Source organism: Nelumbo nucifera, chromosome 2 (genome assembly GCF_055504915.1).
Source record: "Nelumbo nucifera cultivar China Antique chromosome 2, China Antique-T2T, whole genome shotgun sequence".
NCBI lineage: Eukaryota > Viridiplantae > Streptophyta > Magnoliopsida > Proteales > Nelumbonaceae > Nelumbo > Nelumbo nucifera.
In genome coordinates this window covers 113,286,398-113,311,093 of record NC_142650.1, presented here as the reverse complement: position 1 = coordinate 113,311,093, position 24,696 = coordinate 113,286,398, and the positions used below count along the sequence as shown (strand labels likewise).

At 37.1% G+C, this 24,696-nt stretch overlaps 1 protein-coding gene across 2 annotated transcripts in view; it reads right to left on the bottom strand.

Annotated features, from left to right (window-relative positions):
• Nucleotides 1-8,896: 8,896 nt before the first annotated feature.
• OVA5 (Lysyl-tRNA synthetase, class II) overlaps nt 8,897-24,696 on the bottom strand; it is a 40,869-nt gene continuing 25,069 nt past the window's right edge. The window contains exons 7-14 of one of the 2 annotated variants that reach the window (XM_010278075.3): nt 23,065-23,172; nt 19,566-19,658; nt 19,307-19,411; nt 18,709-18,915; nt 16,911-17,005; nt 15,911-16,001; nt 10,223-10,396; nt 8,897-9,266 (exon numbers count right to left, since the gene is read on the bottom strand). In XM_010278075.3, coding sequence (XP_010276377.1) covers nt 9,174-9,266; nt 10,223-10,396; nt 15,911-16,001; nt 16,911-17,005; nt 18,709-18,915; nt 19,307-19,411; nt 19,566-19,658; nt 23,065-23,172 — 966 coding nt within the window. In that variant the 3' untranslated portion in view covers nt 8,897-9,173. Of the gene's footprint in view, nt 9,267-10,222; nt 10,397-10,763; nt 10,892-15,910; nt 16,002-16,910; nt 17,006-18,708; nt 18,916-19,306; nt 19,412-19,565; nt 19,659-23,064; nt 23,173-24,696 lie in introns of those variants that run through there. The other variant, XR_737570.3, reaches the window with a different exon arrangement.

Below are 24,696 nucleotides of genomic sequence, written 5' to 3'. Positions count from 1 at the left end.
TATTTTGATTAAGGTAGAGCAGCTTCTTTAATTTTTTTCTAATAAAGATGCAAGAAACTGAATTTCAGCAGTGATAATTGTCTGTAGAAGATACTTGACCAGCTGCATTGATATAATTATATATTTTGAACCAGAAACACAGAAAGGATTCGTTTTTGCTTGTTGTGTTTCTGCTTCCTTCTATCTGCTCATGCTTCTTCATTCTAAGGTAAGAAATAACTCCTCCCAGCTCCCAGAATCAGGGATAAGAACCAACTCGTTTCTAAGGAACCATTCTCTCATGATTTTGCTCAATCTTGTTCCAGAAAACATCTAGGCTGGTTCAGCTACTTTGAAGCGCTTCAGATACAAACAGCCCTTGAAAGCCAGTTGATCAACTGACTGACAGACAACAGTTGAATTCTTGGGATTTTTTCACCAAACATGCCGTTGGGGCCCACCTCTGAAAGCGAGAAGATGCTGCGCTTCAGCCCTTCCAATCGGGCACTCAGCATAACAGGAAGATGAACAAAGAGAAGAAAATACTCCCTGGCATATATACATGAAGATTCAGCTTTGGTTGCCAATAATTTGTTATCAGGCTATCAAGTGTATACATGAAGTGGCTGTTTGGGAGGGCTTTCATGCAGTGGCTTTTGGCATTGTAAGGTTGGGTTCCATGTGGAAAGCCAAAAGCTGTGCAAAACCTGGAAAGCTGCTCAACCAAAGCCGAAGCCCTCCAAATGGGTTATAAAAGTAAGGTTTAATTTGGATAAATTTCAAGATTTGTGCTTGTAAAGCCCAAAATTAAGCACATAGTTCCAACTTTTTAGAGCATAAAAGTGCTTTAACTTTAGATTATTAGAGGGGAATTAGTACCCTGTACTTTGGGCTTAGTGCCACTTTGGTCTCCAAATTTTAAAATGCGATAGTTCAGTATCCAAACTTTCAAAACGTGTCAATACCTACTGTTAATCAGCCATTAAGTGGCATTTTAAAAAACATAAAAGCCCTTTAAGTATCATTTAATTCTCTTTATCAACCATCAAAACATTGACAAAAAAATGAAGTCTCAAATCCTTACCTCTTCCATTCAGGAAAGTTAGAGTCACCAGAATGCCCACCAAGATGTGACCCCAACTTTCTTGAATAGAAGAAGAAAGGATTTGAGACTGTTCATTTGTTGTCAACGTTTGAATGGTTGATAAAGGAAATTAGATGATACTCAAAGAGCATTTGTGTCTTTTCAAATGTCACTTAACGACAGGTACTGTATTGACACGTTTTGAAAGTTTGGATACTGAATTGTCACATTTTAAAGTTCAATGACCAAAGTGGCACTAGGCCCAAAGTACAAGGTACTAACGGAAAATTTTCTCTTATTATATTTTTAAAAGCAACTATCGCTCAAAACACTTTTTTGGGCTCATTTATTTTCCACAGCCCAAAGGTCACAAGAAGGGCTACGAATAGATCAAATGGAAGGTCCAAATTTGAATCAGATCTTATCCATCCGGTTTATATCGGATTTGAATATATCCAATTCAGATTGAAATCAGATATTGAATAGAATAAGTATATTACACTAAAAATGGTCAAAATATTATAAAAGGAACTAAAAGTGAGTTTGATATTGTTTTTAATGAACAATATAAATTGAGAAATACTTATATGAAACTTGTATCTATGGCACTTTAGTAAAAGCACAACAATGTATCTTTATTAATATATACAACATAGATGGGAAAATCTATCATACAGAAAAGATATGATATGGAAAGAGTTTTGACCAATCAGTTATTTTTGACCAACAATATAAATTCACCCATGAATTTTGACCAATAATACCTTATTTGCTCCCACGTTTGTGATTTCAATTTATTAGCCAGTTATTTTTCCTATATCATAGTCGAACCCTTTAAGCATATATGTTAACATAAATCAAATCGAATTGAATTTTATTGGACCAGATAGGGGTATGGATCCATTTTCTATCCAATTATAAACAGATCAAATTTGGATCACCCTTGATGAATTCAAATTTGAATTTGGACAATCAGATAATATCATTTACAGCCCTAGTTTTTCCGATGCCCATTATTGGAAGACAAAATCAAGCTAGAAATAGATATTTTTCCAAAATGCCCACAATGATAAAATAATAGTTTTTATTTAAAATATATTTTGAAATCAATTGAAGTATATAAGCTCATTTTTTGGCATAGAAAGTATCCTCATTTATAAACACCAAATAGAGCTTTACTATCTTAAATTATTATTTTTTATTTTTGATGGACCTGGTTTTTCAACTTTTCATTTCCACCTTAGAAAAAAAATTGTCCCTTCAAGAAATATAAATGAAGGTATTTTTATCTATAAGATATATAAGGTGTAAAAGGGATCAAATTGGACTTAAAATGTTGTGGATAAAACCGATGACTTGTTAGCAAGGGGTGGAACAAGTGACTTAATATACGTGGAATTTGATAATTTTTTTTGAAAAGTAAAATATAAAATTTTATTAATAAAAAAAACAGATACAAGCTGTTCAGGTGTTAAGATGACAACTCAAAGCAAAACATACATCAAGAGCCTCAGTTCAGACTGGATTGATTCATATTACAACTTGGGGCTCCAAACCACCTTATCACCACTAACTTCATAGCATTGAGCCACACATCACATAACTTCCCAGCCCCACTCCATTTATCCTCCTAAAACCTCACTCTAGCTCCATTGATAAAAGTGAAGCCTGATATTTTAAAAGCCAAAAAAAAACCCTCTTTTTTTTACATATCTATTATCTGAAAACTATGGTTTTGACCAGATTAAACTGGATGGTCGGACCAGTTGAATTAGGTAGGTCATGAGTCCAGGGCCAGTTTTGAACCCAAAAACTATCTGACCCAGGGTTAGACTAGATGGTCAAACTGTTTGACCTGGAAACTGATGGCTAAAACGGTTTCACTTCTGGTCCAATTTTGAAAACCATACTGAAATTAATAAATTTTATTTTATGCTTTTTAAAGCCTTTATTATGTTGAAAAAGGGAGTATCTTAGTTACTATGAACCATCTGACAACACTTCATGCATAAACCACCCTTTACTAAATTAGACATATTTTCACTTTTGTGATGTATGGTTTAGACGTAAAAACACAAATAAGATGCAACCTTTGTAAAATAATCTTCACATTTGACTGAAATTGTAAAGGGGGTATAACTAATATGGCATAGAATAGATAGGAATGGTGGAACAAGATTTATGTAGACCACCCATATACTTAGTTGGGAACAAGGATTAGATGATGATGACAACCACATGGTAGATTTAACAAAGTCTGGTTCTTAATCTAGAGGTTGATTTTATCAATGTAGATAGATAAAATCAAAGTTTTTAAAATTGGACCGGATAGGAAACTGTTTTGGATTTGATTTCCAGATCAAATGATCTAACCATCTGGTTCAAACGGATGATTCACTTTAACAAAAAAAATTAAAAAACAAAAAATGGCCAAAAAAACTATTATTTGGGTCAATGGTTCGATCACCTGGGTAATTCACTGACCAAATCAACGGTTTTAAACCAAAAAATGGCTTTGGGATGAAACAGAGTGACCGATTCCCAATTTTTCTGGTCCAACCATCCGGTTCAGTCCGATTTTAAAAACACTAGCTGGATAAAGCTTACATTATGAGGTAAGTTTTAAGAAGATAAAAACTTAGGAGTTTTAAAGGTGTATGTCCAGGATTGCAAGTTGGTATGAAACAAGCTATACTTAAAATGCAGTCGTCCACATCAGCTTATTCTCTCTCCTCCTCATATTGCTTCCCAACCCCTTTAGTATTTATAGTATTTTCTCTTAATTTTAAAAAATTAAAAAAAAAAACATGCATGGGACTATTTAAACTCAACTACAAGTAATTCTGTTTCATTTCTATTAGAAAACTGAATGCATTCCTTCCCCCATTAGCGTGGGCATCTTTAATACCAACCCATGAATCACAGGTCTCTTCTTATTACAACTTCGCAATGCCCGTGATACTGGAAAGAAAACTTTAACTCTGAGAAACCCATATGAATTTGAATGAATTCCAGTTGATTGGTTATCAATTGAATGATACCGGTTGATGAATTGGATACCGGAAAGACATGATACCAGAAAAAAGTGACAAACAATTAGGTGGTTGTTTATCAAATTAAAAGGGGGTTGGTTGATGATCAAAACCCTTCCGGTGTCATATCTTTCCGGCAGCATTAGATTTTTCCTTGGTTGATTGGTTGTCAGTTTTTTAGGCATGATTGGTATCATAGTCAGATTCATCTTAAAATGACCACTGCATATCCCTTGTTACCTTTTGGCCCCGTTCGATTTTCGGTAAGTTACTTACCCAGGTAGATGCAGTTACTTGGGTAAGTTTTTCCTGGGAAACGCTTACCCAGGTAAGTACATTTACATATGTTTTATTTCTCATGTAAATAAGGCAATGACCATTTTAGCCATAAAAATCCATTATTAAAAAGGGCATTTGTGTCCCATTCAAGTGTTGGCAACTTTTCCTCTATGTGGGAAAGTTATTTACCCACCTAGGAGTACCCAGGAAAATAAATTTTCCCTGATCACCACATAAATCTAAAAAAAGAATATGGGATTCTTGGTCAATGGGAACCAAAATCCCATTGACCAACTTTCCCCCCTCTCAAAATCCGAAAAAAAAAAATGCCCCCTTTATGATAAATAACACCTGATTGGCTACCATGTTTATGATTCCAGTTGACTAATCAGAAGTTTTCAGATATCATATATTTTCTATATCATAGTCGAACCCGTTAATTAAAAGCATAATTTTATTTTTATTATGAAGTTATCATCCATCCAACTTACATCTTTTTTTTCATGAAGTATGTCTTAGTGTTTGGTTACCTTGAAAAAAAAAACAAAAAAAATCTTACTTTTGGTTTCATAGAAAACAAAAGAGAAACAAAAAGTTCAGAGCAAAGTCAAAAATCAAAACCAGAGAAAAAGAATATAAGCAAATAAATACAAGAGGATGATAAAGTTGGAACAAGCTCCCAAGAAATATAGAGAGAAGAGAGGGCCGGGTTTGTACATCCTAGTTATGATTCCAATCCATGAATCTCTTTCTCTTTGCTCGAAAGCTTCGAAAATCTCTTTCTATGCCACTGGCAGTAACTAAGGCATAATTTTAGACATTTCACCTCGTGACTCGCATGAGCACATGAAGGCAAGCACACCTCTTGCTTGCAATTTACGTCCTTAGCCTCGACCTTCGTACACATGATGAACATAACCATCATAGAGATCAGGAGTAACACAGCCGCTCTCTTGTAGACCATCTTTCTCTTTTCTATCTCTTCTCTCTCTTTCTCTCTATCTCAATAAACTCTGATCAATTATGTCTGTAAAACCTTTTTCTTGAAACTTAGAAAGAACAAGAAAAAGGTTTGCCGACATAGTTGGGAAACCAGGTTTTATAAGCTGGTATAGAGAAGAAGTGGTGAAGGGAAACGGTCAAATGACCCTCAAATATCGAAGGTCCATCGTTATTTGAGGGAGGGTGATCTGTTAGTTGACCGTTTCCCTGCTTTCTCCACTTCTTCTCTACACCAGCTTATAAAACCTGGTTTCCTCAAATTAGGTCGACAAGCCTTTTTCTTGTTCTTTCTAAAGTTTCAAGAAAAAGGTTTCGTAGACATAATTGAGAGTTTGAGATAGAAAGAAGAGAGAAAAAGAAAGAAAAGAGAAGATGGTCAACAACAACAGAGTCGCTGTAGTTCTCCTGATCTCTATGCTGGTTATGTTCATGTGTGCAGAAGTCGAGGGCAAGAACATCGCCCTGTATTGCTTAAAAGAAGTGTGTCTGCCTTCATGCATTCATGCAACACTCAAGGTGAAATGTGTACACCTATGCCTTGTTTCCTGTAAATGGCATCATAATAGAGAAATGGCCTTTTCAAGGCATGGCTTTCACAATATGCATTGACATCTCATAACCAAGATATACATATACATATGCATATACATGTACATAGGCCCCGTCTCTTCTCTCTATTTTTTGTTTGCAGCTTGTGTGCAGCAAATTTCACTCATGATGCTTTTGGATTTGGTTATTTCTCTTTTTCTCTCCTTGTATAGTATTTGGTTTATTCTCTTTCTCTCTCTCTCTCTCTCTCTCCTCTTCTCCCTTTTTCCTCCAAGAAATTTTCATGTTAAACGAGCTCCATATGTAATTTGATTTCCTTCATTAACAACCATTATAATAAATAGAGGGTTGCTTGCTTAAATATTTCCTAGGGTTTTACTCTCAACTACTGAAGTGTGTGTATACCCTGTAGGGTGCCCACTTAACACGAATAGGCCCTTCGTTCTGGCTAGTCGCCATGATTACTTTTTTAGCCAAACGATAAAAACGGGTCGAGGATTTCTCTGCTTTTCATATCTTTTTCATCTTACTATGATATATTTCTCTTTATTGTTCGCCCATTTTTCTCTTAAGGCTGTGTTTGGTTGCAGTGCAATCTCATTTGTACTAGTATAAATGCATGGGAGTGCAAATGAAAAAAATGCAAATTCTGGTTTAATTTTGTGTTGGGTTTTACTTCATTCTGTTTTAGGTCTTATTTTACTTTATTTATACTGCAACCAAAGAAAATAAGGTAAATTTTGAAACAAAAATAAATCAGAATGTACACATAAATCATTTGCACTACCATAATGTTGAACCAATGCAAATTTATTTGTATTGCAACCAAACACAGTCTAGGACTCAGTTTTGGAAGGAGTACAAATACAAATATGCACAGTACAATTATAAACAAAATACAAGGTTTAGAAATAGGCACACTACACATTGAGCATATACAGGTTTAGAAATACGAACTAGAAGGCTTTGCAATGTACATATTTGTATTTATACTCTTTCTAAACTGAGCTAAAAATACATTAAAGGGGCAAAATGTGATGTATCGGACAATAATAAAAAATTAGAATTTATAATCTGGTTTGTGGTTTTCATGGTATTTGAAGTGTCTATTTACTGATTTTCTATGCAAAGAAATGAAACAAGGTAAAGCATATACTGGATTCCGTTGTAGATATGGACCTACAAAGAATGAGGTAATTTTAGGATTTCAAGAAATTGAACCCAGTGGAATATTAATATAGGATTTACAATGTTGGATTCCCTAAACAAACAATCTAAAAAATAAAAGAAGAAGAAACTGCTATTTTTCCCCAAAGGACTTTAAATAAAATGGATTGGCCAAACAGGATTTATATAGCCGACCCCATGTAGTTGGGATAAGACATGAATAATGATGATGATGATGATGATGATGACCTTCAATGGAAAATACTTTAAACTTCTATGTACAATGCCTTCATTCATGCATGATGGTCCGAAGATACACTGTTCTAAAGACGTTTGGGCTCTTGGGTGCCTCCTTTATCAAATGAAAGCTCCAAATTCTAAATGGAAATTACCCCAGCCCAGATGCAGCAAAATACATAGCTTGTCATTACAGGCCTAATATCAGCTCCGTTATTTTAATCCACTCGTTCGTGGCACCCCAAATCATCATCCATGATTCATCAACTTCATATTTAGCTCCCTCCTTATTTCCCATGGAAATTATATTTAATATTTCAAACAAGGTTCTTGAACCCATCGTCTCAAAGACCTTTACTAGTTGGGTCAGTTGGGATCAGTATTCAGTAGAATCAATACAAAGCTGAAAATTGTTATAGGTATATAAAACCACAAGTTTACAGTTTTCTTTTAATCGTTTCCCAATTTCAATACTTTCTTTCTTTTGTGCTGGTTGGTGTGATCAAACCAAATGGTTGACAGGGGCTACAAACCTACAACTTGGGTTGGGTTGCATTTCAGATTATGATTGGGGTCCAAAAATATGAAAAAGACTCATTTAACTTTGGATTGGTTTAGGATTGAGGCCTTGAGTAACCTGACTCCATCCAAATCCAATATATCTTCATATTTGTAAGTAAAAAGGCCATTACCCAATGTTAGTCCCAACGGTAGTCCTAGACCCTTGCGACTTTTTCTACAAGGTGACTATTTTCAAAATTAAATCTGCAATCTCTTGCTTGTCAAGTAATGAACCCTTGACAGTTCATGCAAGATGCCAACCAGTTGGTTGGTAAGATCTGCTGATTGTAGTGTAGATTTGGGATGGAATCCCACCTGCACCTAGGTTAGGGGGTTTTGGGTTTAGGGGATGGACTACCCTCCCATTAAAAAATAACCCAAACCCGGAACCGTCTAGCCAATGGTTTCTGGATCAACAGTTCAACCATCCAATTCGAATGGACAGCCTGTTCTGACAAAAAAATTAAAATAACCAAAAATAATTAAAATTAAAATAACAAAAAATCGTTGAATGGATCAACGGTTCAACCACCCAAGTCAACAGGTCATTGACTGATTCAACAGTTTTTTACTAGGAACTGGGTTTGGGGTAAAATGGACCAATTGCCTAAACAGTTCCCAGACCAAATGATCCAACCGTCCAGATCAAAGGTGATTCAAAAACTATGATATCTATTATGCATGCATGCATGCGTGCAATCATGTATCCGTGAATACATGTTCTTGTACATATGACAATGTCACAATGCTAAAGTTAAGTTGACCTCAACAACTAGTCTTAGGCGTAAGAAATTTTAACAAGCACAAGTGAAAAAATTAGGCCAACCGACCTGAAATCATCAGGTTGTGTTAGGGTTAGGATTGGGGTTTCAACTACTTGGGCTCGGTTGGGGTACAGAATTTGGAGCATTGAATTTAATTTTCTCAATTGACTTCATAAGAGCCGAGTTTTGAAAACATTTCCTGTTTAATTTTCTCAATTGAGACATTGGCAAATGCAGATGCATTGGGACACAGCAAAAGGCTTTAATAAACAATAAATTAGTTAAAAATACTTACAATTATACATGGTAACCATCTTGATATACATGGGCATCAAGGGCTTACTTTTCTTTGCTATAACAAATGACATTATCCTCGAAATGTTCCAAGAAAATAAAAAGAACAAAAGTAAGAATTGGCCTTATAGAAATCAACACCGACCTATGCCAAAGATAAAAGGGGTTCTCTGCATTTCAAGAAAAGAAAATTCTTCCGACTTCGCAAAATAAAAAGAAAAACCTCTACTGCTGAATCTTGAGAACAGGAAATGCAATAACGTCCCGAATGCTAGCAGAGTTGGTAAGAAGCATTACTAGCCTGTCAATCCCAAGTCCCTGAAAAATATTTATTTTCATTATAGTCAGCTGAGAAAATTTCTTCAATTGTAAATCAAGTTTTCTATGAAAGAAAGAATCTACCGCAATCAACAAATTTGCAACTTTATTGCCATCAATGGAAGATGCAGTAAGTTCTATGGATTAACAAAAAAAAATATGATCTTTAATCACCATTTACCAAAAAAATCAATTGAAAATGCACAGAATGTTAGTGGACAACAAGTTACCAATAAAAGCCATGCTTGTGCTCTAATGCAACTTAGGATATGACCTAGGATAATATTTTGATGTTTCAGAGCACTTGGGATCTGCTACCCACAAGTTGTGCCCACATCCCTACCCACAGAGAACCACCACCGTGTATTGGGAACATGAGATCACATCAGCACCCACATGCACATCTCAGCGTGCATTGGGAACATCTCCCATACTTGTCACTGAGAGATGTTCCCAATACACAGTTGGGATGTGCTGTGGGACGCCGATGTGAACTCTGGGAACATCTCCCCATGAATGACAAGGGAGATATTCCCAATGCACAGCTGTAATGTCTCGTGGGTAGAGATGTGGAAACAGCTCATGGGTAGCAGATCCGAGCTCGTTTCAGAGGACCATCCCGGTGCAACATCCACTAAGCAATATATTCCACCATCTGGTACGAGATGAAGTACAGATCAGGAGAATAACTAGTTACTTTCTTAGTAGTAAAATAGCTAATCATATCAACTTCTGTATAACATAATTAAGTTCAAAAAATACAGGAAAAAGCATATACTATTTTTTTCTTTTCTGGATATAGTTGTTTTTATGGACCTGCCACAGCAACCATCCCTGGTTGTAGGCACCAATTATAGTTTCCATTTCAAGAAACAAAATGATTATTGCTATTCATGATAACTTCCATGAACCTCACATGCAACTATACAAGCAGAAGTTGAATAGATTAACCATACCATTCCTGATGCTGGAGGCATTCCATATTCCAGGGCCGTCAGGAAATCTTCATCTAGAGTTACTTCATAGGAGTCATCGTCACTTTTCTTTCCTTTCTCTTCGGCAGAATCTATCTGTGAGATCAGCTGTCTCTTAGAATTATGCTGCCTAATTTGCTCTTCCAAGCGTTCTCTCTGCCATTAGAACAGTTGAAACAAAAATGAACAATTTTTGCCATTCAAGGTCCTGAAACAGTGTCTATAGGTGAAAGCCTAGAGTTAAAAACTATATGTGGGTGATGATCTGGAGCTAAACACCAATCAAATAGGAATAAGACAATCTATAACAAGTTAATATCATAAGAAGGCTAACGCAAGGACGTAAAATATACTAGGGAGTTAATGAATTAAAACAAGTAAATGTTGAGTTTCAAAGAAATTAAATGTTTTAAAAAGCTTACAAGTTCAAACCAAGATGCATAAGCATGACATGTGAAACAAATTCAAAGCATGACATATGAAACAATTCAAAGTAGCAAAAGCAAGCAGATGTAGATCTTACCAAAGCACTTCAAGTAGGGTTGATCATTTCTACCCAGACCTGCATTGCCTGGCCTGGCACGCCCAGCCCATCCCAGGCCAATATCAAGCCCACACCTAATGCGAGCCGGGCTCATGCCAACCAAACCCCTGTGTATGTGTATTTGTATGTATATTACCATATACACAAATATAATATTTATAATGCATAAAGAATACTATATATGTGACAATTTAGAAAAATCAAGGCAGCCTAACATGTTGAGAAATTAGTTTAAATCAAAGGCCAAACCACCCAATGAGTGCATGACGGGATGATTTGGTTTTGATGAGTTCCCATGGTCATAAAACTCTCTTGCAACCTGTTAGGAACTGCCTAACCAGGGTTTTTCGAGGAACCACCCTCCAGAACAGAACAGAGAGAAAAGAGTAGAAAGAAAAGAGAAGATTCAAATCTGATTTTCCATGCCTCTCCCATACAAGCACTCCCCTTATATAATTACTGTAATTGAATCATTTCTGTTATGCTTTTGGGTCTGCGCCAACTAACTTCTGTGGACGTGGCCTCCTGCTAAAAACCAGCTGTCCGGTATGAGGGCCTGGCATGAGGGGCTGGATTGGGCTGGGTCTAACATTCCCCTCCCGGTTGAGACAGACCTTGGCCTCAAGGTCTAGCTGTGTAAATTCTTCTTGCAGTTTCAGGTAAGGTTCCCAAGTGGCATCTTCAACAGGGAGATTATCCCATATCACCAATGCTTCTAGTGTCACTCTGCCATTCTTTCTAACCCATCGGAAATCTGTTATGAGCTTTGGGTTCAGTCACCAGAGACCCATCTTCAGTGAAGTCAGGAAGAGAGGCTTCCTGTATATCTCCTTCTTTAAGACTTCGTTTGAGCAACGAAATATGAAACACAGGGTGGATTTTAGACAAGGACAGAAGCTCCAATCTGTAGGCTGCAGCTCCTATCTTTTCCACAACCCGAAAGAGCCCAAAATATCGAGGGGCTAGCTTGCTCCAAGTCCGATGAGCCAAAGATACCTGCCAGTAGGGATGTAATTTAGGTAAGACCCAATCCCCCTCCTGAAACTGCACATCCCTGTGTTCGTTATCATAGGCCTTCTTCATTAGTTGCTGAGCCCTCAACAGATTTGCCTTAAGTTATTTGAGGATGGAATCCCTCCTCAGTATGTGATCTTCCAGGGTGGCCACTGATGTTGAACCTCGTTCATATGGAATTAATAGGAAGTGGATCTCGCCCATACAAGGCCTTAAAAGGGGTAATACCTGCTGCTGCATTATAGGTGGTGTTGTACCACCACTCAGCCCATGGCAACCACTTCATCAATGATTCCGGAAGGTCTCCGACGAAGCACCTCAAATAAGTCTCTAGGCACCTGTTCACCACTTTAGTTTGCCCATCAGTTTGCGGGTGGTAGCTAGTGGACTTCTTCAGCTTAGTGCCTTGCAATCTGAAAAACTCCCAGAATCTGCTCATAAACACCCTATCTGATACAATTGGCTATGGAGTACCATGGAGCCAAGCAACCTCCCTGGTAAAAACTTCAGCAACCATGGCAGCACCGTAGGGGTGAGGCAAGCCCACAAAGTGGCCATATTTGGTAAATCTGTCTACAACAACCAATATCACTTTCCCTCCCTGGGATTTTGGAAGTCCAGATATGAAATCTATTGAAATATCACTCCATACCTGGTCCGGAATAGGCAGCAGCTGTAACAGTCCAGGTGGAAGCTGAGTGTCATACTTCTGCTGCTGACAAATTGAGCAGTTAGCTACAAACTCCTGCACCTTGGCTCTCAACCCCTTCCAGAAGAATAGAAAGGCCAGTCTTTTATATGTACGAAGAACCCCAGAGTGTCCCCCTTCTGCCATGCTGTGAAATTGTCCAGTGGCTTGGGAATGTGAGCTGAATCACCAGGTATAACTAGTCGGCCCTTATAGAACAGAGTGGCACCTTGGACTGTATATCCTGGGTGGACTCAGGCTGTGCTGCCCATTTTTTTTCGTATTGCTTGCAACTGTGGGCTCTGATCTGCCTCTTTCTGTAACTCAGCTGTGAGTGAAAATGGGTTGAGATACTAGCATGGGTCCGAGCTCTTCCTTCCGGGAGAGTGCGTCTGCTGCTCTATTTTGGGCCCCAGCTCGGTATTCTGTTTTATAATCAAACCTGAGCAGTTTGGACACCCATTTATGCTGTTAAGGGGATAAGACCCGTTGCTCCATGAGGTATTTCAGGCTTTGATGGTCCATGTGGATAGTGAATTGCCAACCCATCAAATAGGGCCTCCATTTCAGGACTGATAACACCACTGCCATGAGCTCTAGTTCATAGGCTGACTTAGCTGAAGTCTGGCCAGATAATGCCTTGCTAAAAAAGGCTATGGGCCTGCCTTCCTGCATCAGGACAGCCTCTATTCCACCCTGAGAGGCATCACTGTCAATTACAAATTTCTTACTGAAGTCGGGCAACATGAGTGCAGGGAGGGATGATACCACTTCTTTCAAAAGTTCAAAAGCTTCCTGGGCCGTGGGGTTCCAAGCAAAGGAATCCTTTCTGAGTAGCTGAGTTATTGTGCCAGCTATCTTGCCATAGTTTTGGATAAAACGTTAGTAGTATCCAGTCAGTCCGAGAAACCCCCGCAATTCCCTAATGGTTTTGGGCCTAGGCCAATTTGTCATGCATGATACCTTCTCTGGGTCCGCCATTACCTTACCCTCCTACACTATGTGGCCCAAATAATGGACCCTGGTTTGTCCAAAACTGCATTTGCTTTCTTTAGCAAAAAGCTGATTTTGTTTAAGAACCCCAAGAGTAATTTGCAAATGGGCCAGATGGGTCTCCCAGTCCACACTGTACACCAAAATATCATCAAAAAAACTAAGATAAACTTCCAAAGGTATAATCTGGATAGATCATTCATTAGAGCCTGGAATGTAGACAGAGCATTGGTCAGCCCAAACGGCATGACCCTGAATTTGTAATGGCCATCATTGGTCCTAAATGCAGTCTTGTGGATGTCACTGTAATGGACCCTAATCTGATGATACCCAGCCTGCAAAGTGCAAATCGAGCTTGGAAAACACCCTAGCTTGTTGGAGCTCGCCCATCAACTCATCAATCACTGGAATGGGGTAACAGTCCTTCAAGGTTATATTGTTTAGGGCCTGATAATCTACACAAAACCTCCACCCTCCGTCCTTTTTCTTAACTAACAAGACTGGTGAAGAGAAAGGGTTGTGGCTGAATTGGATGAAGCCCTTATCCAAGAGATCCTGTACCAACTTTTCTATCTCTTGCTTCTGGTAAAACATACACACGCACACATATATACTTAATACATATATGCATTGACGTGGCATGGTCTGAACCATTCGACCCAGCCGGTCGAACTGGTGACCCCGCAACCTGGAGGCAAAAATGGTTCGGCCTCTGGGTCAGTTTTTAAACGTTGCTTTTTACACCTTCCAGGACAGCCAAGATCTCAGCTCTAAGAGAATCTCCACCAATCGACTCAGAATGAGGCAATAACCTTTCCTTCCTCATTCCTGAATACTCCTCCAATACCTGAAGGACTGGGAGGTTGCCCTCACTACTCCCATCAAAGTTTAGTTTTGTGAACCCATCAGCTGGTGGAGACCATATTGGATTGATGACAGCTTTACTTGGTGCTAATTTAGCCACTTCCATTTTAGTTTCCTGTAAACAAAGGATGTCTGCCTTCCACTTTCTTGTATGTGCACCTTCCACCACACTTCTGCAGCCTTTATTCCAAGAAAATACCTTCATTTTTAAAAAGAAAATGTCTAAGTGTGCTGTCCATTCCCTCCCCCTACCCTCCCTTCAATCCTTACCCCTTTTTCCCTCCTTTTCACTCCTATTTATCTGACCCTCCATTGTCAGTGAAGCCCCAAGATAGTCTAAAAAACACCCTTTCTGTTCTACCTTTCCTTCCTTTCTCTTCAAGCACCCTTCCCTCCTCTATGAGAAATGCCTTTGTTAATTCCTCCATACCCTTTAGAGAAACCCCCAAGAAAGCACCAAACTCCACGAACTTGGAAAGAATCCACGTAGAAGGCTCCATGTTTTGGTCCCCACCATTTGCCACAAAGCCCACCTTGCCATTTAACTGCATCTCCCTTTCCAAAGTGACTGACATCCCCCCTATTGTAGGCCAATCACCCGCTGGAAGCATTGCCATAGGGCTAGAGCCAGATGCCTCTTCCAGGTTTTCTGAACCCCATCACCTTCTACTTAACTCATTGAGATTCCAATCCACCAAAAAAAAACAGCAAACATCTAAACAAAAACAGATTAAAGGTCATTTGGAACCATCAAATATTTGTAGAATGGTCTTCCCATATAACCCTACAGAAAGCAAAAGGGAGAATAAACCAAACAATGGTACCCCTGCTCCACATTGATACTGAAAACCAAGAGAGACTGTTACCCTTATCGAATCGAGGCAAGACAAACAAATCAGGAACGATGAGCAGAAATTTTTCAAAAGGATGTGGTGTGGCAAGAAATGAAAAAATAAAAAAAAAAAAGTGATTCACTGGCTCCTCTACAATTTAAACATGGAACAGCAATTATGGATCTATATCACTCTATTACTGAGATCAGCAACAGTGAGCACATTCATTGTCAAGAAAAAACAAGTGCATGAAAGCCCCAACCCGCGGGGGGACAGACTTTCACCAAATAAACCAGAATCAGCTGTCTTTGCCATACCTATGGCAAGGACCAAAATGCTCGTCTGCAAATATCTCCAAGGATGTTTTGATATTTGCTGAACTAATGGAAACCATTGGATTGGCTAACATTAACATAATAATAATGACTACTTGTCTAGCGTAACAATAGCCATCAAAATCCATTGCTTTCCTTGGCTGAGTAAAAGTAAATCACAGACCTCTGCTATATTGGTAACTATTGTAATAATTGCAAAAAATTTTAGATATTAATTGTTATTCAACTAGATATATACAAAAGCTAGCTCATTCATTAAAAGAATATATGACCATAGAAAGGAATGAACAAGATTTTTCATATTCACCCTACTTAGGTCCTAAAGGCAGATGATGATGAAAATGATAATGATGATGATGATGAAGACAATGATATCAAAAACAGTAACTTGCTGCATACCTGATCCAAAGGGTCAGTCAGTTCTGAGAATGCATTGGCAAGTTCACGGCCACAAATAAATAGTTCAAACCTCTCAGTCAAGCCTGAATACCTAAATCAAAGGATTTAAAATAAGATAATTAAAACCAGTTTGTTCCCAAAGGAGCCTAATGTGCCAAATAGACCAAAAAAGTTTAGCATTTGAATTAGATTCTAGAAATGTAATAGAATCTCTTCCCAAAAAGAATGAGATGATGCTAGCATGGAATCCAAGGAAAAAGGACCATTGCTCCAATGCTGATTGTGGACCTAACCCTTGGCTTTTGGAGGGGGGGGGCAAAAAGTGGCTACTCTCAAACTCAAACCCATGTTTTCATACATGTCAGCCCAAAATAATTTTACCATTGTACTAAGCAATTGCCCCTAGCATAAAAATAAAACTATATAGCTGATTTATTCATCAAATCGATACAGGCAAATATCAAAACATATTATCAATTCTAAAACATAACATTTTATTGTTGGTGGTGGTGGTGGCGGCGGTGGTGGTGGAGGTGGCAGTGTTGTTATGGCTATTGGTGGTGGTGGTGTTGCAAATTTGCAATACACCATATTATTTGCCTCCACTAGTACTACTCTGGAATATTGTCTTGTTGCCACTGGAATAGCACAGCATCAATTACTAGGTTTGAATAAAAATTGTGTAAGTTTGGATATTGGGAAAAAACAATGGGTTACTTGTAAGCAGGCACCATTATAATATTTTGATTCTTTTTAGAGTTTCCCAGGGCATCTTGGACATCTTAGAAGAAACAATAAATTCAGCAGAAATATTTCATTAGTCATTAAAGAGTGAGCATATTCCTCATAAAGGGAAAATTATAACTTGACAAAAAATATTCCCATTACTGATCAAAAACAGAAAAATATTCCCATTTCAAAACATTTAAGTGAAAATCATATTTTTCAGGATAGTAGGCAACATATTGACAAGCAAAACATTTCAGAGAGAGAATATAACCTTCGGTGTGGTTTAGCAAGGGGAGATATCTCGATAGGATAGTCTAAAACAAATGTAGGTTGCAGAAGATTTGGTTCTACAACAGTCTCAAAAACCTGGATCAATATCAAGAAATTTAAGAACATAAGAGAAAAGCATTTGCAAGCAAATAGTCAAAAGGCAAAACTAAATCTACCATCCAGACAGGTATCCTTAAAAACACTGATTTTGTAGTAGCATTGAGTGACCAGAGACCCCACATTGACTAAATTATCTAAAACTTGCAGCAGATCACAAATTATTTAACATGTTTTTATGTTGATAAGAAATTTTATTGATCAAATGAGATGATGCACACCATCATAAGACAATGAAAACATGTATCCATGTTGTAATTGTCTTCTCCATATGGCAGTTTTCTATGCTCATTTTCTCATGGTTGTTCATTTCATGCTAACCTGTTTGAAATGCTTTTGCCCCCTTGAAAGTTACTTTTTCCATACGAGTTGGATTGCATTAACGCTGGATTATTTGCTTGTGTGGGCATCATAATTGTCCTAGAATCAGCATAGGTGTATTCTGGGTTGTTTTCTATTTCTGATTTATGAGTTGTTATAGAAGTATTTTGGTAATTTACTTGATATAAATGGGTTCCAATCTGATAGTTACATTATTTCGGTCTTATTTGTGTTTAAACTTTCACTTATATGATAAGTATAATATGACTATGTTTTCTTAGGGCTGAAGTTTGTTGATGGGACTTTCATAATCTGGGTCCCTAGAGCTATGTTTTTTATCATACTAGAAGAGACCTGTGTGATGCACGGGCTGGTGTTAGAAGGATGCCCATGTTACATTCAGTTTCTTAACTGAATTGGTTGTGCGTGAGCTTATATAGCCCCATATTTAATTTTTTTTTTTAAATTAAAAAAAAAACAATAAAATTTTAAAGGGGTTTGGAAGCAGTATTAGGAGTCTAATGTGGACAACTGCTTTTTAGAATATAGTATAGATGTGTTTTGTAAGCCATGACCTGGCCAGAGAATGAATTGAAAATATTCCTTTGAATAATGTGATTCTTTATTGTGTGTTTCTAATTGATGTAAACCTCTATTTACTTTTATTTCTTTTTTTCTCTCTCCTCTCTCGACTTTCCTAGTTCTCAATTGCTGAAGAGCTATTTCAGCTTTCAGTCAAGTTTCAGGTTGCTCTTTAGGAGCCTCCTAAGCAATCCAAGTTAAGTCTCCTCCCTTCTCTCTTTCAGTTCCTTATTTCCAGTCTTTGTTAGTCCATTCTCATTGGAAATTTTTCATCTGTGTACAAGTTCAATTCAGATCCCCCACAAATTCAGTCATCATTTATTATTCTCTACTGCAATTTGTCCTACCACCTGTCAACCCAAAATTCTAACTAAAACCTAATTTCTAGAATTTTGGATTTTCTCTAACAAAGGAGGATTTTCTTCCTTTTGTACCTGTGCTTAAAACCCCTTCAAATTAAACAATCCCATATACGCCTTGTATGCTCCTTCCCATCCTTATTAATAATTTTTTTATGAATATCCTTATTAATAAATTTCATACCTTGCCTTTCTGCAAAACAAAAACAATTCATTATGGGGTCACATTTTATTTTTTATATACGGAACCACCCCTTCTTTTATTGAACAACGCTTCTCATTTACACTCGCATAAACAACTTCAACATGCAACAAGGATAAAAAGGTCCTATAGTCTCACATCTAAATAGAAACAAGACAAGAATCAAAACAAGCCAACTTCAGGATACAAAGAAACTTCAAGGGTAATGCAAATTAAACCTCATTAAGGACATGTCCCACGGATGGACATGCTTCAATGGAAGATTTGTCATTACTGTCATGGTCAGATCCAAGTGCTCTAATGGCAACTTCTTTAGCAATGGTAACATCATTTCCTATCTCATTGAAGTCAATACCAGTGAATTCTTTGACAAGATTATGCATGGTTTCCCTCCTCCAAGGCCGTTCAAGACATATTTCCATTCCCTGCAGTAAAACTATAGTTCCAATGGGTAATAGAATTCTTTACACAACCTTTTTCTTTTTTGAGAGAAGCAAAAAAAAAAAAGTAATGTGCATTATATCCCACAACTATCATAGTAAGAAAAATCCAGATTTAAGTGGTTATTCAAATCAATTAAATCATAAAATTGAACAAGTTCATTTAAAATTTCACCTATAGAAATAAGTGAAAATCCCACTTCAGTTATCCATCCATCATTTTTATGCACAAATTAATTGGATATCAATCAGAAACTCAAATCAAAAGAAAACCGGTCAAAATATTAAATGATACATGGTGTGAAGCCAAAGACTTCAGTCATTATCAAATTAGTCAAAATATTGAATGAGCACGGAGAAGTAATAGCACATTCACCTGGTAATTAACAGTGAGCTTTCCATGAACAGCAAGAGCACATCGAACAACAATTTCCTCTGCCATGTTCATCATGCTATGATAGTCTGAATATGCTTCATACATCTAAATATCAAACTAAGATTAATAGTTAATATTTCCCTTCGTTGCAAATAAAAAATGCCAGTGCTTTCAACAATTTGTCGTTCCAAATGGTACCAGGTAACAGAAGGCATAAGTTCTTAACTAAAAAATCACAAAAATACAAGATAGATGCTACCTCAATAGTGGTAAACTCAGGATTATGCCGAGTTGAAATGCCTTCGTTTCTGAATATGCGGCCTATCTCATAAACTTTTTCAAAGCCCCCAACCTGTCAATAGAAAATAGAGATGCTAAATTATATTAAAACACTTACTGATTGAGAATTTGAGATCCAATAGGAAAGAAAATACAAGGAACAACTCAACTAGTTTTTTTTTTTTTGAAGAGTAAAAATGAAGATTTTATTAAAAAGAAAAAGGATCTGAAATACAAGCAATATCCAGGGTGATAAGATAGCACCCACACAAATCCCAACAATAGAGCTTCATAAAACACAAAATACAGAGGAAAAAAAATTTCCTCAGCCATAAGCAGCTTAATCATCTCTGTCATACACATCATCTTTCCCGTCCCCTGCCTCATCCTATTCCTTTTCATCCCTCCCTGTTAAGCTCTTTTTCAAGCTCTCTTCCTTCTTACTCCTTTCAAATGATTTGAAAGCCCTTCTGGCAAACTCCTCTCCTCCCCAAAAAAAACAAACCTAAGCCCTTGCCAACCCTAACATCTCTTTCAGCCAACTAGTTTAATGTTCTTATACAACCAAGCATTCAGTAAGAACTGAAAGATATACTAATACCTATGCAAGGAGTAAAAAAACATTAAATACAGACCAACATTGTCACCCCTTGTAAGTAACCCATAAATTATCACAACACAAATTTAAAAAAAAAAAAAAAAACAAAAGCCAAGCTTTACAAATTATATTAATGGTGATGCTTACTCCAATGATAAGGGAGTGGATCTAAGAAATTTAAAGCTAGTTCATACAAAATTAAACCTTTTTACTATACGCCCGAACTTACACTCTAAGTTTAAACATATAGGAAACTTAAACTTCATAGAGATAAAAGATCCATAGCATGGAAGGCACATCATACAAAGCTCCCAGTCCAATGATCAGAAAAAAAAATGTTTGTGGCAATAAATAAAAAAAGAAAATTTATAGATAAATAAAAAAGAGTACATCTATGGACTGATGAGATATCACCAAGCATTACATCAAAAAACAACAAACCAGCCCATTGACTCCAACTAAAGATGACCAGACTCTAGGGTGGCTGCAAGATCCGGACTCTGTCATACGGTGCTATAAGGATGAAATCAAGAAATTCAAGTGGTATACAAGAATACAGTGAGTTAGGCGATCAGCAAATACTATGGCTAATTTATTAGCCAAACAAGGGACAAATAGGGATATGTTTTACTGGGCCTAGTTGTAATCTGCTTCCTTATTTAGTTTGTTCTTACCTTTATTATGGGTGAGGTTCTAACTCACACCTCTCCAAGGGTTGCTTGTACTAGTTTTAATCTTTTGATAATATTAATGAACTGATCATTTATCAAAAAAAAAAAACAACAAAGCAAAACAAAAGGCTTTGTCATGGTAAGGAGATTAAGCACAAGACTCTTCCTGTTCTTGTTCAAGAGAAAAGAAGACGCGGAGGAAATTCTGAAGGATGAAGTTAGTAGCAGAAATCTTGTGCCAGAGCGGAGATATCAAGAACAGATTTTCATAGTAACCGGGAAGTACTGTAGCATTTTTTAAGAGGTATGATATCAGGAACAGGATCTGAGAAGACTTACAGTGCGCAAGAATACTTGTTGAGAACAGATAATGTGCAAATGTTGCCTTCACACCTTGGTCTTTATTCCACTGGTGAAGCATTTAAGTTAATAAAGACAAGGAAGTCGAGCACAAGAAAGCGATGGAAATCTTAATCGATGAAGAAAAGGGCGACAAAACTGCAGTGGTAGAAGATGGGAGTGTTTGAGAGGTGACAGTCAAGAATAGGGTTCAACTGTTCAAGATCTGGATGTGCAGAGAGAACTAATCAAAGTTATGTTAGGAGCTCACAATTGGTCAGCATGGAAGACAATTCTACAGAGGTACATATAATCTTTTTTGAGAAAGAGGTAAAGTATTGTATTAATTTTGCCAAGAAGGACAAAAGTGCAAGTATTTGTCAAGCATGCTCTATGTACAGCAGCAACTATACAGAGAACTGAGAAAAGCCACCCAAAAAACTAGGCTCTCAAACTAAATACAAACAACACTCAGACTGTGAAATTAATTAAAAAGGGTGCTATAATAAAAAAATTGATGATATGGGATGTTTTTGAAAGATTCCTTGGCAGATAACCAAGAGTTTAAAGTAGCCACAGCCCAAGCCACCACATCATCTAAGGGCATGAACTTTCCTTCAAAAATTCACCCATTCCTTTCTTTCCACAGAACCCAACACACAACATGAGAAATGACATTCCATAGCACCAAACCCCTACTATTTAAGCCCACCAACTTCCAGGCAAAAAGAAACTGAGCAAAGAACTCGGCAAGCACCACTTAACATTCAAGAGGGACCAGAAATGGCTGGAAAGTTTATATGCACCAGTTAACACTCAACTAAGGTACATATGATCTTTGACAGAAGAGAAATAAGAAATGCTCAGTTGGGGTTTGTGATTGGTGTTGGCTATGTTGGAAAAGAAGGAAGATGAAGGAAAGAAAAGGAAGTGGGGAGGAAAGAGAAAGAGAGGAAGGAAGGGAGGAGATCAAAAAGGTAGAGGGAGGGGAAGAAAAGGGATCTTTTCAAGAAATGGATTGGGAAGGAGTTGTCTTGTGATTCCACTAATAAGGAGAGAGCTAGGAACCTGCTGATCCAAACCCAGACCGTGGAAGAGAATTTAGTTATTGTTGATCTTGAAGAGAGTTGCAGTGGTGGTTGGAGAAGAAAAATGGTCTGAAAAAGAAGAGAGTACGGGTGAGGGTGATGCAGACAGAAAGAGATGAAGGAGAGTTACCAAACTTTAATAAAGGGGCTGAAGATGGTGTGGCATCTCAAGAGCGTGACAGAGAAGGGCTGAAGAGAGTAGACTAGGTACAAATTTAACTTGTTCTAGAATGTACTAAAGGAAGAGGAATTGTACAAGACTATTGCAGAATGGTGATGAAAAAGTAACTATTGAACTAATCAAAAAAAAAAAGTAATTATTAAAGGGGAGGAAGGAAAGGAAGATAATTCAGGTGGAGATGAGGTTACAAGAGATGAAACTCATGAAATTGAAGGGACCTGGAAAAGGTGGTGGAAACAAAATGGAAGTAAAGCCTCGGGGTTACATATTCTTTAGTACTTTAATATTTCCTAAAACCCCATTGTAGACGATCAATACCTTCATAGGCTCTCCTTTGACCATAGTCACCCCACATCAATTTGGAATCATAGCGGTTCTACATGCAGTCAGCTAAGCATCACTCCTAATATGTTGTTCTGCTTAAATAATGCCAGTACTTCAATTTCATTTCTACATATAACCAACAGAGTACTTTGCCACCAAAAGATCAATATCTATTAGCAATTTAAGGAGATAAAATGAAAGCAAATATGAACTTTATAAGATGGAAAAAGCGTAGAATTCAGTATAGACAACTAGAGATAATAGATCTTCATGCTCACCAGCATTCTCTTTAAGTGTAGCTCAGTCGCAATTCTCAAATAAAGATCCCTTCCAAGTGAATTATGGTATGTAACAAAAGGCCTAGCTTCTGCTCCACCAGCTGCTCCCTAGTTTACGAAAACAATTAAAAACAAAGTGCCTCTGTTGTCTTTGAAACCATACATTTTATATCAACTTAAGAGCAAAAAGAAGAAGAAAACAAAGGCAGCGAACAAGAATGAAAATCCCTTTAGCATCCAATTTTTTTTATATAAAAAACCCTATTGAATTACAGAATAGGCAACAATAAGAACAACAACCATGTCATTGTTATAATAATAATAATAATAATAATAATAATAATAATAATAAATGAAAGAAAGAAAGAAAGAATCAGAATACGAAGAAATCATGTCTGAATGGCAACCCATTCAAATCAATTCAATTTGTAAAAATCTCCATACTCAATCAAGTTGTTAAACTTTGATGAAGTCTGCTCCTATACTTACTACTTCTATTACCCACAAGTATTATTCATCCCATGATGAGGATGAAAACAATAATAACAGCTACTGAACAAATAGTGTATGATGATCAACAAAGTATGCATATCACAAAAAATCAACGAAGTATGCACCTATGGGATCGAGAGTGACATTCCATAAGTCACAATCCCATTATTTTATTATTAGTTTCATTTTCCATATTGAAAATTGAACATCCCAAACTGCCTTGGTTTTGGTACCATGGAAAAGCTTATTCAATTATCTATGCAAATAGTTGAAGATCGCATGACCTCAGCCAAAATATATAAGATGTTGATCAGCAATGGAACTATCTTTTAGCAGTATTTTGGTGCTTATTCGAGCTTTAATTGTGCCAGGTTAGGTTCTTATAAATAGATGTTATCAGAACAGTTCAAAAGAGTTTTTCTTATCACTAAAAGAAATTGAATCTTTCACTTTTAGTTCTCTTCAGAGTTCTTCAAATAGCTTGGATTTATAGCTCCTTTTTTTATTGGAAACTGTGACTTTCATTAAGGATATCAAATTACACCTTGCACTGTCAACCACTCAAACAAAGAGTGTTGACCCCAAAATGACATCAAGAATTACAGTACAGCCCAAAAAAAGTTTTCCCTGAATTATAGCTCCTTGTACAATTTTTACTTTGTTTTCCCTTCAAAAAACAAAGAGTGTTGACCCCAAAATGACATCAAGAATTACAGTACAGCCCAAAAAAAGTTTTCCCTGAATTATAGCTCCTTGTACAATTTTTACTTTGTTTTCCCTTCAAAAAACCAGGCTTTGATTGTGATGGAATGGTTTTAAATCATCTTCAGTATATATAGTATATGTTGAAGATCTTCCTGCTGCATCATCCAATTTCTATATATAAAGACCTCGTGAAATGTAAGCCTTCTTTATATTGTATAAACAAACAAAGTTACTCTCCCTGTTGATCCTGCATCCCAGCCATTCAAATCGCACTCTACTTGCTTTAGATCACTGAATGCCATTAGCTTGCTTAACATAGTTGGCATAAGGATTTGCTAATAATTAATATATTTTCTGAAATCCAGTTTCTCTGTGATTTGATTATTTGCATAGTTCCCTGACCTTCCCAACTAACAGAACTTACAAGTTGAAGCC